Source organism: Mustela putorius, unplaced genomic scaffold (assembly GCF_011764305.1).
Source record: "Mustela putorius furo isolate JIRA1106 unplaced genomic scaffold, ASM1176430v1.1 tig00001433_pilon_pilon_pilon, whole genome shotgun sequence".
NCBI classification, from domain to species: domain Eukaryota; kingdom Metazoa; phylum Chordata; class Mammalia; order Carnivora; family Mustelidae; genus Mustela; species Mustela putorius.
This window is the reverse complement of record NW_025421741.1, coordinates 1,937,668-1,952,031: the sequence shown is the minus strand read 5'-3', so window position 1 is coordinate 1,952,031 and position 14,364 is coordinate 1,937,668. Positions and strand designations below refer to the sequence as shown.

Sequence of the window (14,364 nt, the reverse complement as noted above, 5' to 3'; positions counted from 1 at the left end):
ATTTTTTTGTTTGCACAGGACACGATGGCCTGTGTAGGAGATTCCAAACCTCCTAACTAATAAGTGAGTTTAGCAAGTTCTCAGGATGCAAGACCAACCCACAGCATTCACTCACATTTCCATCTACTAACGACGAGCGCGTGGAAACCAAACTGTAAAACGGTCAGTGCGATTCCATCAAAGTCCCAGGAAGGATTTTTACAGACAGGAACAAGTTTATTCTGAAATTCCTACGGGAGGGCCTGGGTCCGCCAATACCTGGACGATCCCGAGAAAGAGCCACGTGGGAGAAATGCCCTGCGCAGCCCCGGGGCTTGCTGTAGGGCTCAGGGGCTGGAGGCCGCCCCGTGGGCAGAGGGTCAGGGGCCGAGGCCATCGGGGGCGGAGCCGCTGATCCTGGACGAGTGTGCAGGGGCACGGAATGCAGGGGGGCCGTCTTCGCAGAAACGGGGCCGACGCGCTTTCGTACCCGAGACAAAGGACGCCGTCACGCGCTCGGGGCCGGGCCAGCGAGGCCAGTGTTTGTGCTTTCGCAGAGGTAGGACACGGCCAGGGCCCCCGGCCGCAGCCGGCGCCGCGGAGACCAGCCTCCCGCCACCCCGCCCGGAGCCGCCCCGACTCCGCCCGCCGCCCCCACCCCTGCCGGCGCCTCCTGGCCACGCCCCGCGACGGGGCCGGGGCGGAGCGAGGCGGACCCCGCCCACAGCCTGACAGATGGGGCGGGGCGGGGCGGGGCCCCGAGCCCTGGCCACGCCACTTCCGCCGGAAGTGCACGGGTCTAGCTTCCTGCCGGCGTCGGTTCTGCACGTCCAGAAGTTGCGTTTCCGTAGAGGGGAGACCCTCAGGCTCCCATTCTGAAGCCTCCCGCGCGCCAGTTGTGACTGGGCTCTCGGGTCCCACCGTGCGGCCGGGGCAGCCCGGCCCGAGGGCGGCTGCTGGCCCGCAGGAGAGGACGGTCTGTCGTCCGGAACGGAGGCTGCGCGCCCGGCTTGTTTCCGGAGGGGCCTAGCCCGTCGCCGCGCCGCGCCCCGCCCCTCGCGCGGCCACGTCTCCGCTGGGGCAGCGCGGCCGGCGGCGGCCGCCGAAGCCTCCACAGCGCCCGGGTGAGGGTCGCGGGCAGGCCCGGGTCGGGGCTCCGGCCGGCGGGAGCGCGGGGCCGCGGGGGGGGGGGCGCGGTCGGGGCGGAGGCCGGGCGGCGGGCGAGGGGCGCCGGGGCCGGGGCGGACGCGGAGGGCCGGCCGCTCGCCGTGGGCAGCCTCGGGGCCCGGCCCGGCTCCACTGCGGCCGGCGGCGGCGCGCGGGGTCCCTGCCCGAGGGCCGAGGCCGGAGCGGGGGCAGCGCGGCGTGCGGTCAGCGGCCGAGGGCGGGCGGCCGCAGGGACCCGCCTGCGAACGCGCGTCGTTTCCCGTCCGGCGACTGCGGAGCGGGGGGTCCGGTGTCCGGCCCGGGTCGGCCGCGCAGGCGCGTCGGCGCCGTCCACGGACTCGGTTCCGAAGCGCCGTTTCCGGTCCTGGTGTCGCCGTCGCCGTCGCCGAGCGGCCGGGCCGGGCGGGGACAGTGTCCGGCCGGCGCCCCGGGCCGCCCCCACCGGCCGCCCAGGAGCCGCAGGGCCGTCGGCGGCGCCGCGGGCATGAAGTCTCGGCCACAGCCGCGTTCGCCGAGCCGGGCGCGCGGGGGACGTGGCCGGGGGGAGTCCGGCGGCCGCGGGGCCTCGGCTGCGCGCTCGTGGCTTCAAGACTTTACTTGCGGGCCGGAGAGGGCGCGCGCAGGCGGCGGCGGGTCCCCGCCCAGCAGAGAGCCCGCCGCGGGGCTCATCCCTGCACCCCGGGATCGTGACCCCGGCCGAAGGCAGAGGCTTGACCCTCGGAGCCCCCCGGCGCCCCAGAGGTCATCTTAAGGAAGCCCTGCTGGCGCTGCGGCCTGGGCCGGGGGCAGCCGCGGAAGGCAGGGTCGGAGGATGCCCGTGGTCTGCGGGATCCGCGTGTGCGGGATCCGCGTGTGCGGGAAGCCGCGAGCCACACACGCCGGCCTGCGCCGCGGTGTCCGATGCGTGAATCCAGACTTACCGGCGCCGGAGAAGTCGTCGGGTTCCGCCTCTTCCCCTGGGAAACAGCGGAAACACGTGTGCTGCTGTGGGGGCGCCTGGGGGCTCGGACGGTCAAAGCCTCTGCCTTTGGCTCAGGTCGTGATCGCGGGACCTGGGATCCAGCCCGGTCGGGCGCTCTGCCTGGGAGCCGGGCCTGGAGCCTGCTGCCCCCGACCCGCCCCCACCTGTCATCTCTGTCTGTCAAACAGATAAATAAATCTTCTAAAAAATGCTTCCGTGAGAAGACTGATCCTTTCTCTGTTTTAACTGTTTTCTAAGCCGGGACCGGAACGCCTGCCACGAACAGCAGCTTCCTTGTGCTGTGCCCCGGCTGTGCGACCTGCTCCTTGCCGGTTTGTCGGCAGTGAGGGAACGAGACCCCGACGACTGAGCCGCGCGGACTCAGGTCCCCCCGAGACAGGACAGAGCAGGCCAGCTTATCACCAGAGGCCGCGCTGGGCAGGCCGTGGGGTCGGCTGTCCGGCTGAGGAGGCGCGGCCCGTGAGCAGGAGGCATCTTTGGGAGTTACCGGGCGTGTCCCGGTGCCGGCGTCTCCTCTCTGGAGGGCTGGGCCACCCAGCTCGGGCGCGGTAGGCGCTCGCGCGTTCCGCAGGCTTCTTGTTTCTCAGGAGATCCACGTAGGGGAAGTAGAGAGGGAGCATGGGACAGCGCTGTGCCCAGCGGCCGGACGCCTTCGTCTCCAGGTTTGCTGGAGCGACTCAGCCAGAGTTCCTCTTCCCCGGACAGTGCCGGGGTCGAGTGTTGTCGCTGCCGGCCGCGGGGGCGCGTGCTCCTCCGCGGCCCCTCGTCCGCCCTGGCCCTTCTCTTGCCCGGTTGGCATGTTCTGTCTCTGGCGCGAGTGAAGTCTGGCCGCCTGCTCTTCCTTCTTCCCAGGCGACGTTGCTTATTGGGGATGTGGCCATTACGTGCTGCTCTGCCCATTGGGAACTCCCGGGGACGTTCTGTCTCTCAGTGGAACCCTAGCTTCCAGGTTGTTCTTAGTCAGAATAGTTAGAGTTCCCCCGTGTTTGAAAAGGCAGTGTTGCTGTTCGGGAGGCAAACACTGTTTTGTTGTGGAGCCGCTAGCTTCGTTGGGAAGGGCTGGAACTTGGTAGGGCCAGAGACCAGTCAGGAGCCTGCACCCAGCTCAGCTCGGAGGAGGGCTGTTCGAGGAGTGGGGCAGACCTGGAGCGCGGGCTTCTGCCTCCGAGGTTCCTGCAGCGGGGTGGAGGAGGGGGGCACGCACGCATTTGCCGTGCGCTGTGCACGGGGGTGGGGGGAGATGGCCACGGCAGAGCAGAGTGGGCCGGGTGCTTCACCTGAGGCCAGGAGAGACTTGAGAGCAACGCCGAGTGGCAGACACGGAGGGATCCTTGGGAAGTTGACCTGGTGGTCAGGCAGGGAGAGGCGTCCATGCGAGAGGGACTGGCTTCTGCACGAAAAGCACTCAGTCTGCCATTGTTACCTTTTCAGGCATCATAGGGAAAGGTGACTGACGCACCTTCGCCCCTGCCTCCACAGGACAGAAACCAGGACGCTGGAAAGCAAAACGCAAACATTTTCTTTTGTTAAGGGATGCGTCGGGGTGAGCAGCACGAACCGTGTGCCCTGACCGTTGATTCCACCTTCCACTGTGCTGGTTGCTTTCTGTTCTGCAAGTGGCCTGTGATGCGGGGCTAGCCTGGCTGTCCCTGTGCTTGTGTGCCTTGGCTTGCTTTGTGGGCATCTCTGTGGGATCAGCCTTCTACAGCAGCCAAGTGGCTTTCCGTGGAGCTGGGACCCTGTGCCGCAGTGATTTTTGGACGGTCCTGTGAGATGTGCAGGGACAGGTGTGGAGCCTCCAAGAGCCCGTTTGTCCGTCCACCCCTCTCCCCGACCCCAGAAAGGTTTTTCGGATGAAAGAGATTACTGATTATTGTGCAGACAAAAACAAGATAGAGAGCTCCTTGCAGATAGGATCCGTCCTGGCCAGCCCCAGTAACTCCCTTCGTTTCTGTGATCCAGTATTTTTTCGGTCTTCAGACACTTGGGTAAGGGATATGCGACGAGCCACACGGGTACCCAGCTTTTCAGTTAGCTGCTTGGATTGTCGTCACCCCTGCTGTCACGCAGTCTGTCTTGGTTCTTTCTAGTACAACCCTTAGTGCTGGTTCTACACTTAGTGGTACGTGTAACCTTTTCATGTTCGTGCCAGCACTGGTTCTGAGCCACAGCGTCTTTGGCCTGTACGGTGCCAGGCAGCAGAGTGGAACGTGCAGGTGATTAGAGCTCAAGCCAGACACTCCTGGGTTTGCACGGGGGACACTGCCATCACTAGTCACTTGATCGTGGGTAGGCCGGGTTATGTCAACCACCAGGGGCTGCCTGGTCGAGGGGTACGGCAACGGGATTGTGGAGAAGGAGGCACATCTACCTCTCCTGCGGTGGCGTCAGCGCCAGCCCCCCTCCCTCTGTGGCAGCTGCTCAGGCTCGTCCCTGACAAGTCTGTATGGGATTGGTAAGCTGGAGAAGAGAGGCATGTAAACTTTTGTCCTGAAACTCGTGAAACACAGAATAGGATGGGGTGAAGCTTACTTTAAGGGGAGTAAAAGCCAACATCTCCGCAGCACGAATTGTGGGTCGGACCTTATCTGATGATCAGGAGTAGGTTATGAATATCCTCGGTTCACTTCCAAAACGGTGACCAGTTGCCAAACTTGGGGTGAAGGTTTCTTCCCTTAAATTTAGCCTAGCAGGATGAGCCAAAAGCTGATCCTGAGAGAAGTGAAAGACGAGACTGGTCAACGGCTGTAAGATGCCGTCTCTGGACCCCATTCCCAGGTGGACACCTTTCCACGTGTCGTCACCTCCCTGTGCTTCCCCGACACGGTGTACAGTTTCCATGTTCCGTGCACGTGCGTCTTCCACCATGAGGTCGGGCTCCTGGGAGGGGAGCTTGCCCTTGGAGCCCTGTGTGTCCAGTACAGGTGACACTGCTCACAGGTGGCTATTTAAACCAAATTACTTATATTTTAATGAATAACTGAGTTCCTCAGCCTCCTAAGTCCTGCCTCTGCGAGGAGGCTCCCTGCGGTGTCTATAGGTTCGGTTACAGCCCCATCTGGGCAGGATGGCCCGTAGCCGGCACCAGCACAGGCATTAAGCACCTTCTGGAACAGCCCAGATGTTCAGCACTGTATCCTCAAAACCTGGTATATTGTAGGTACTTAAGGGTTGTCTGCTGAATGAATAGGTCTGTGTTTATTTTATAGGTGTGAGTTGGGAGCCAAATGGTAGTCTTGGAATTATTACTCAAATCTGACGAATGAAGCTTCCTAATTCTTTCTTTTGTCTTTCCTATCAGGTACCATGAGATTACTTGGTTTGAGTTCAAGCCACTTATGAGACTTTAGATCTCCCCGGAATGGAAAGCTTAGTGTGGTTCTTCCCAGAAGCTTTTGGCCGCTGCTGATGGCCGAAACCAGACCTGCCAGCAGCTCCCGTGCAGCCCCTGAGACTCCGCCCAGCCTGTGCCGTTCTGACCATGGACAGGATGCCGGCCGGCTCTGGCGCCGGCACTGCAGCTGCCCCGGAGGCCCTCCCCAAGCTCCCAGGCTCTCTGGCGCCGGCTGACCAGCAGGATGAAGCCCAGTGTAAGTCGCCGGGTACTCTGCTGTGACATTTTGCCTTAAAAGAGGAGGACATGGAGCCTCTTACATTTTGGATCAAGACTGTGGTGTTTAAGAGTACAATGAACTTGATGTTTAGAGTGTGTTTTTACTAGTCCGTTGAGTGTTTTTTTCTGAGTCGATGGCAACTTTAAATCAAGTACCGTGCATGTCACACAGGGTAGGGGCTGCCCCGCTCTGCTCCAGCGGCCTTCTGTGGGCTTTCACTGACCCGCTGTTCCCTGCCTAGTGGCCTGCCTCTCTTGTTGCGCGGTTGCCCGAGTTTTACTAACTGGGATCCAGAAATGGTCCAGGAGCGCTCTAGGGGTTACTGGACCACATTGTGTGTTAGCTGATGGGTCATCCACGCATCAGAACTGCGGGGTGCATGGCTCACTTGCTTCTTATGCCCCTTAGGAGGGTCGGGGCAAGGTGCTTGGAAGTGGTATGGTCTGTGTGTTCTGGTTTGCTAGCAGAGATTGCATTCTGTTCTGGCAAATGATGTTCAGGCCCCTGAAATGGTTTTGTTGACTACCGGTCCTTCAGGGCCAGTAACAGCAAGGGCCCAAGACCGGGGATTCGGCGGCAGGATGTGTAGGGAGCCGCTCTCAGACCTGCCGCCGAGACGGCACACCCAGCGGGGCTCTCACTTGATCTCGTTTCCCTCTTGTGTGAACAGAGGATGAATGGTGCGTGCGCCTTAGGAAGGTTGTAAGGACTGCAAGAAATGGTGCCTAAAGCCCAAGGACTCGGGCACAGTGGGAAGGGGCGGCGGCCGTGGTTTCTCTGCCTCGTCATCTTTGTTACTTGCTTCTCCACGGTTGTGCTCGTGTTTGAGAATGCATATATGTAATGTTTTTGGCCCTTCTTTTAGATTTTTTTAGAAGTACAATATAATGCTCAAAACATTATTTTGTCATATGAACAGGAAGATGTGGAGACGCTCCCAGATCTGTAAGCCCGTCAGAAAGTGGTATTGACCTGATGACCTCGTATCTGAAATGCAGGCTCCCCTTCCCCTCACCCAGCATGCAGCGAAGGGGTGTTTGTGTAAGAGCAGACGGGGGGGTCGGAGCTGTGGTCCAGGCTCCTCTGCATTGAGTCTGCGGTGTCCCGTGTGTATTGTTCTTCCTTCCAGGAAAGGAGGACGGTGAGTCGCTGCATTGGTTGAAACTTAGGAATGTCGGAAACCCATTTTGAATTTGCTTGGGCAAAGGGCAGCTTCCTGGATGCATCCTGGGTACGTCCAGGAATCCGAGTGATGTGGGTCCCTGTGAGAGGCTCAGACCTTGCTGCCTTCGGGAACCTCTGGAACCACACCCAGAGGCCCCCGGACCCTCCCGTCCTCCCTCTAGGTGCCATCTTGGTTCTGGACCGCCAGCTGGCTCCCTGACTGGGGTGAGGGGACAGGGAAGGTAGAATGATTTAATTGTGAGAAGTCTCTTTTATCTTTTGACAAGGCAAGAGATTTCATGTAGTGTCTGACCGATCTGTGTGTAGTGATGTTTGTGGGTGAAACTCGGTCGTCATCACTGGTTAAACCTGGGTTTTCGTCTAGCACGCGTTCATCAGACGGAAGCACAGACTCCGACTCCTTGCCACAATTGTTTGGATCGGTTCGTGTAACCTTGCCTTAGATCTTCCATTTTGGAGGATACACTTATGCTTTGAAAACAGCTTTGGAACTGGCGGTGTGCGTGTGCGGCTGCAGCTCTGGTTAGCGTGCTGTCTCCAGCACCCGTTAGGAACGTTGTCAGCTGTGTTTTTAGCATTTACTTCCTTTTGCTATTTTTAAAACAAGACTTTCATGGGATTTCTCATTGGTCTTGTTTAAGTGAAAAGGAAGCACTACTACTTAAATCCTACAGGCTCGATGCCACAGTGAGCAGTCCAGCCACTTGTCCGATACCGCCCACTAACAGGAGGACAGCGAGGCCTGCTCTCGTCCCAGAGTGACAGTCTCATGGGACGTGGACACAACTCATGCCCCTGCATCTGCAGTCCCTTCTGTCCTGTGTTAGCCGTGCGTCTGGAAAACACCTTGATCTGGTGGTTAAAGCCATGATGACCAGCCCCCCCTCTTTTCCAGGTACCAGAGCTTCAGATGGAGGAGGAGGCCTGGATGTCCCTGGCAAAGGCGACACCTGTCAGAATGGGCCGACGCCACCGTTCCCAGACTCTTCGTCATCTCTCGGTCCCCCGACAAGCCCAGGGGGTCCCGATGCCTCTCCAGGTGTGGCTGGTTTCCATGACAACCTAAGGAAGTCTCAGGGGACTAGTGCTGAGGGCAGTGTTAGAAAAGAAGCTTTGCAGTCTCTCAGACTCAGTCTTCCTATGCAAGAAACGCAACTGTGTAAGCATCTGTTCCCACCGGGCTCTTCCCTGCTCTCCCCAACCCTCCTCCCGCATCCCTTGTGACTCACCACCCTTCAGAGGCACGTGCCCTGGCCAGCTTACTGCTTGTCCTCTGTCATCACTGTTTTCTCACTGTGGTGGGTTGTGCGTTGAGCAAGTGGCTCCCTCTTAGAGAGAAGGTATACTTCTTTGTGGTCGGCACTGGGGATGCTGCTCCAGGTCTGGGTTTAAACAACTATGCGGCACGTCTTTTGTTACGTTGGTGGCAAGCAAGCAGTTAGGAGGGAGATAAACTTTGACAGCTTTCTTTACTGAATTATTTAATCAGCGCGGGGACCCAGGGGTGAACAGTCACGAATTGCAGCCCATGAGCCCCGGAAGCCTCCCCGCCTTTTTCCTGCACGTTTATCATACACAGACACACACGATCTTACATAATGGGATGATGCCACACATGGTGTTTTTACCTCTCACGCCCCTCCCCGGCCTGCAAGTCACATTCTCCCATGATCTTTATACCCCTGCAGACGGCCAGGTTTCAGTCACTGTGTTTTGAGAAGGGATTAGGTTGTCATAGCCTGTATTTCCTGGTCAGTCTTACCACGTGGAGTTTGCCCCCACGCTGTTGGGTGCAACTGCAGATTCATTCTGGGAAGGCTGGTCGGGAGCCCCTGGCGTGCCCGGGTGGCCTCTGCGCCTGTGCGGTCACCCGTCATGACCGATGCTGCGGAGAGCACCTGGCGCCCGTGTCCAGCGGTGTTGGTGCTTTGATTTCTGTGGGCTGCGTCCCAGAAGCAGAACTGTTGGTTGGAAGCAGTGGCATCTTTTTATCTGTCGTGCGCAGTCCCGTCGCCACGCCACTGACGACCCTGAGAGGCATGGGCTCCCCCTGGCACGTGCTGTTTTTGGTTTTGCCAGCCTGTTGGCTGTGCCACGATGCTTCTGTGGCCCCTCAGTTTGGAGCTCACACTTCCCTGATCGTTTGGGCGTCTTCTGCCTCTTCGCCGTTGGTCATTCTTTTCTGTGAATTGATTTGTTTGGCCCATTTTTCTTTTGGATTGTTTGCCCTTTTCTTCACAGGCATTATTTTACGAGGGCCACAATGTGTTTTTAAAATTTCTGTAAACCTAGGGGTGCCTGGCTGGCTCAGTTGGTAGAGTGTGCGACTCTTGATCTTGGGTTTGTGACTTCGAGCCCTACGCTGGGTGTACAGGTTACTTTAAAAAAATAAAATAGCTTTTTAACTGTCAACGTTGAAGTTCAGAGCTGTCATTAGAAAACTCTGGATTCTTGATTTGTAAGGATCTGTGAACCCTAAGCCCAGGTGCCCACATGCTGGCATCCCGCGGCCACCAGCTGCCCCTCCTGGCGAGTGTTTACCCAGCCCTGACTCTGCTCAGTTGGGCTCCCCGCGTGAGTCCATAGACTCCTAGGTTTTTGCCATGTGGACCCCTTTGTTCTGTGAGAACTACTAGACCTTTTCAGTGATAAACACGCACATTAGTAATGACTTGGTGAGCGCTTAGTGAAGTCCTTAGCAATTGCTCAGGTTTTAGAGGTTATTATTATTTAAGATTTTTATTTATTTTGGGTGGGGGGTGTGCTTGCAAGTTTGGGGAGGGACGGGGGTAGAGAGAGAGAGAGAGACTCTCCAGAGCAGACTCCTGGCTGAGCGTGGAGTCTGACCTGGAGCTTGACCTCACCACACTGAGATTGGGACCTGAGTTGAAACCAGAGCGAGATGCTTAACTGAGCCACCCAGGGGCCCCTGAGGTTTTAAGGGTTTTTTTAAAAGATTTTATTTATTTATTTGACAGAGTTCACAAGTAGGCAGAGCAGCATGCTGGGGGCGGGGGAGAGAAGCAGGCTTCCCGCTGAGCAGAGAGCCCGATGCGGGGCTCCGTCCCAGGACCCTGAGATCATGACCTGAGCTGAGGACAGAGGCCCAACCCACTGAGCCACCCAGGCGCCTCGGTTTTAGGGATTTTTTTTTAAAACAACAGCTGCGGGGGACGCCTGGGTGGCTCAATTGGTTGGGCGGCTGCCTTCGGCTCAGGTCATGATCCCGGCGTCCTGGGATCGAGTCCCACATCGGGCTCCTTGCTCAGCGGGGAGCCTGCTTCTCCCTATGCCTCTGCCTGCCATTCTGTCTGCCTGTGCTCGCTATCTCCCCCCTTCTCTCTCTCTGATAAATAAATAAAATCTTTAAAAAAAAAAAACAACAAAAAAACAGCTGCGGGCACCCGGGTGGCTCAGTGGGTTAAAGCCTTTGCCTTCAGCTCAGGTCATGATCTCAGGGTCCTGGGATCGAGCCCCGAGTCGGGCTCTCTGCTCTGCAGAGAGCCTGGTCCTTCTCTCTCTCTCTCTGCCTGCTTGGGATCTCTGTCACTGCCCATGGCAGTGCTAGGTGCAGGGATGTTGAGTGTGAAAGACGCCTATGGCTTTCGCACCTTTTGCTCACTCCTCAGCTCTTTTATTACCCAAAACGAAAGATTTGGGTTCTGAGATATTCTTAATTCTGTTTTTAGGGTTTTTGTTTTTTGCTTTTTTTTCCTTTAAGATCTTACTTATTTGAGAGAGAGAGCATGAGAGAGGTGAGGGTCTGAGGGAGCAGCAGACTCTGTGCAGAGCAGGGAGCCTCATACGGGACTCGATCCTGGAACTCCTGGATAATGACCTGAGCTGAAGATAGTTGCTTAACCAACTGAGCCACCTAGGTGCCCTTGTAAATTCTTTTTTTGGCCAAAAAGTTGTAATTTCCCCTTCTGCGCTTGAGCCTGGCCCGTGGACTGGAATCGCCTCTATTAGGAAACCGAGGTAACCAGTCCCAGGCCTCGCAGGGACGCCTGCTTGGCCTTCACTTTGAGTTGAGTCCTGAGTGGGACACTGAACAGTTTGTTTCCTTAGGAAGTAACGTCTGAGCACTGCTTGTGTGAGTACCTCCGATTTTATAGAACTTGACTGTAACATGACTCGCCACAGGAATTTAAATGATTTGTGGGTCAGATTGTGTCTGCAGATGTGACTGTGTGGAGAAGGCATGTTTGGGGTCCCTTGACCACTGGCTCAGATTATCCCTCAGTACAGTTCTGTGGACACGACTGTCCACGTGCTCCTAGGCAACGTCCCGAGCATGGTTGGAGCTGTGTGCAGGCTGAGGGTCCCTGGGCCTTGGAACGCTCGGCCCCGGCTCTGGCTTGAGATTTAGTTCTTCTTTGGCTGCAAGTCATGGGGGAGCCGGGTCCGTTTTCCGGCTGAGTGCCTGTGGGGAGTGGCGGGCTGGTGGCGTGCGCACGGACCCCATGCTTTGCCAGTGGGTTTGGCCACGGCGGTCCGGGGCTCACGGTTGTCTCTTCATCAGGCAACAGCTCTTTCAACCTAAAAGGCGAGGCATTGTTTGAAGCAAAATCATAGTTAATTGGTAATTGAACGCAGAAGAGCCAAGCTGCTGTTCTGCTTTGTGCTCTGTGCCCTGGTGCTTTATGAGTTTTTAAATGGTCATTTCCTGGGGCGCCTGGGTGGCTCAGTGGGTTAAAGCCTTTGCCTTTGGCTCAGGTCTTGGTCCCAGGGTCCTGGGTTCGAGCCCCGCATCGGGCTCTCTGCTCAGCGGGGAGCCTGCTTCCCCCTCTTTCTCTCTCTCTGCCTACTTAAGATCTCTGTCTGTCAAATACATAAATAAAACCTTTAAAAAAAATAAAAATAAATGGTCATTTCCTCACTGCAGGTTCAACAGAGGCTTCCCTGCCCCTGGAGAAGGAGGAGCAGGTCCGACTTCAGGCTCGGAAGCGGCTGGAAGAACAGCTCAAACAGTACAGGGTGAAACGCCAGCAGGAAAGAGTGAGTCCCCCTGTCTCCAGCGAGCTGATGGGCAGCTGTGTGTGCGGAAAACGGAAATTCGCCACGGTTTCTAGGACCTGTCAGTGGTTTCTCTGTGCTGGGATGGCTGCTTGTGCTTCTCTGGCAAGACCCTTCCTCTCTGCATTTCCCAGCCTTTGGGGCTCCTGCCTTCCCTTGGATCACGCATATTTGATTCCTGTGTCTGCCATTTGAAAAGCAGAGATTGCAAGCACTTGGGTGTGATTTTTCTCCCTGCTTGGAAGGAGCAGTCAGTGCTAGGTTTCTGCTGTTTATTTCATGTGTGGTGTCTGCTGACTGGTGGTCTGGCCAGTGTCAGAGTCTGTGTTGTGTCATGTGGATTTGATGACTAGGTGCTAAAATCAGTTCTGTTCAGGTAATGAAACTTCTGTTGGTGTGCTAATGAAAACAGTCTTTTGTTATTTTATTTTATTTTTTATTTTTTAATTTCTAATTTTAATTTTATATTTTAAAGATTTTATTTGTTTATTTGACAGATGACAAGTAGGCAGAGAGAGGGGGAAGCAGGCTCCCCGCTGAGCAGAGAGCCTGATGGGGGGCTCGATCCCAGGACCTTGAGATCATGACCTGAGCCAAAGGCACAGGCTCAACCCACTGAGCCACCCCTGTGCCCCAAAAGCAGTCTTTTAAAATCATATCAAGTGACTCTAGGCAAATGGGTTTGGGTGTTCGTTTCATACTTTGTTTAGCTTTTCTGTACTTGAGAATTTCCAATTAAAGGGATTCAAAGTTAAAATATTTAAACATGCTTTCAATGAGTGATTCAGTGGTCGCATGACCCCGCCAGGCTCTTTGTGTTCCCAGGAGGGGGCTGTGACTTTATGGGTGTCATTGCTCCAAAGCCAATGTGAGGGAGCTAAAGGAGCCGCCACCGGGCTCTTCTGCCTGGTCAGGGGCTTTCAGGGTTGGTCTGGCCGGCCCAGCAGAAGTCCCAGGGATAGTGGCGAGTGATCATTTTGTACCTGGCCTTGTGTCCAGTTCCCTGTGGAAGAGGAGCCTGAGGCTCAGACGGGTGAGGAGCTCGTCAGCGGTCGCGCAGTGCTGAAGGGAGAGTTGGCGTGAGGACAGGTGTCTGGGGGCCAGGCCTGTGTGCGCTGTCGCCAGGCGCCTGTCCTCACTGTGCCTCCCAGAGGCCTGCCTGGCTCGTCCAGCGTTGGGCAATTAATGTTTCAGGAGTTCAATGTAAGCTTCCAAATGTGAAATTTAGCGTCATTTTCCATCTTTAAAAATAATATAATACACACCCGTAACTAATAGTTGAAATGGAAGGTATTTCCTTCAGTAAATAAGATCTTCAGTGGAAGATAGTTTCCTCAGTAAGATAACGTCTCCTCAAGTGATGCAAACAGGCGTTGCGTGTGTCACATGCTGTCCTGACCGACGGTCAGTCCCTGCGTGCTCAGCATCTCCTGCCCTGAAGAAGGCAGGCAGGAGGCAAGATGCTGGTGTGAGGACCACCGCCTGGCCTGCCCCAGGGCGCCTCCGGGCAGGGCCAGCGGAGGCGGAGTGCAGCGTGCAGGGGCGCTGTCCTGGGCGCAGAGCACAGTCTCCCTCCTTTAGTTCTCCTCTGCCCTGTGAGGAGGGGCCGTCCCTGGCGCTCGGGGCAGACCGGCGGGCGGCGGGGGCGTCTGAGCCGGGGTCTGAGCCCGCCGCCCGCAGGCCGGCCGCGCTGCGCTCCCCGCTGCTGTGCTCTCGGGCGGCGCGCGACCAGTCAGCGCCCCTGCCGGCAGCAGACGAGTGCGGGACGGCCGAGGGAGGTTTTCCCAGGGACAGGCGAGTTCAGAATGGGAGAATCTGCCAGAACTCATTGTGGTGGTGCGTCCATGTGAAGGGGCTTAGGACCATCCGAACAGGCGCTGAAAAGGTAGTTGTCCGATAAAAGTCAAAATATGCAAAACAAGTACAAACTACTAAACTAGGAGCAGAAGGGTATTTCTTTTTTTTTTTTTTTAAGATTTTATTTATTTGACAGAGAGAGAGAAATCACAAGCAGGCAGAGAGGCCGGCAGAGAGAGGAGGAAGCAGGCTCCCCGCAGAGCAGAGACGTGGGGCTCGATCCCAGGACCCTGAGATCATGACCTGAGCCGAAGGCAGAGGCTTTAACCCTCTGAGCCACCCAGGCGCCCCCAGAAGGGGGAATTTCTTTAGGAATATTTCCCTTACCTGGGAACGTAGCTTAGACCCCATACTCACATGCCACAGACGGTAAGAGTTCTGTGTTGTTGACAGCCTTTGGGAACATCATTACACCTTGGCAGGGTTGGGTCTTCATGCCGCCTGCGCCCCTCACCGTGTCCTGAGCACAGTCACCTCACAGCAGCGTGTGTGCCAGCATTTGATTAGAACCTCCCCTGATCAACATTTTGGTTGTTTCTTAGTTTTTGTAATTTTTATTTTATT

General features: G+C 56.7%; 1 protein-coding gene across 3 annotated transcripts in view; it reads left to right on the top strand.

Moving 5' to 3' along the window:
- The first annotated feature begins 770 nt into the window (after positions 1–770).
- Positions 771–14,364, top strand: part of GOLGA3 (golgin A3) — a 42,362-nt gene continuing 28,768 nt past the window's right edge. Inside the window, exons 1-4 of one of the 3 annotated variants that reach the window (XM_045087683.1) lie at positions 771–1,103; positions 5,430–5,718; positions 7,823–8,086; positions 11,813–11,925. In XM_045087683.1, the coding sequence (XP_044943618.1) occupies positions 5,610–5,718; positions 7,823–8,086; positions 11,813–11,925 (486 nt within the window). In that variant the 5' untranslated portion in view covers positions 771–1,103; positions 5,430–5,609. The remainder of the gene's footprint in view (positions 1,104–5,429; positions 5,719–7,822; positions 8,087–11,812; positions 11,926–14,364) is intronic. The other 2 variants (XM_045087686.1, XM_045087684.1) reach the window with 2 other exon arrangements.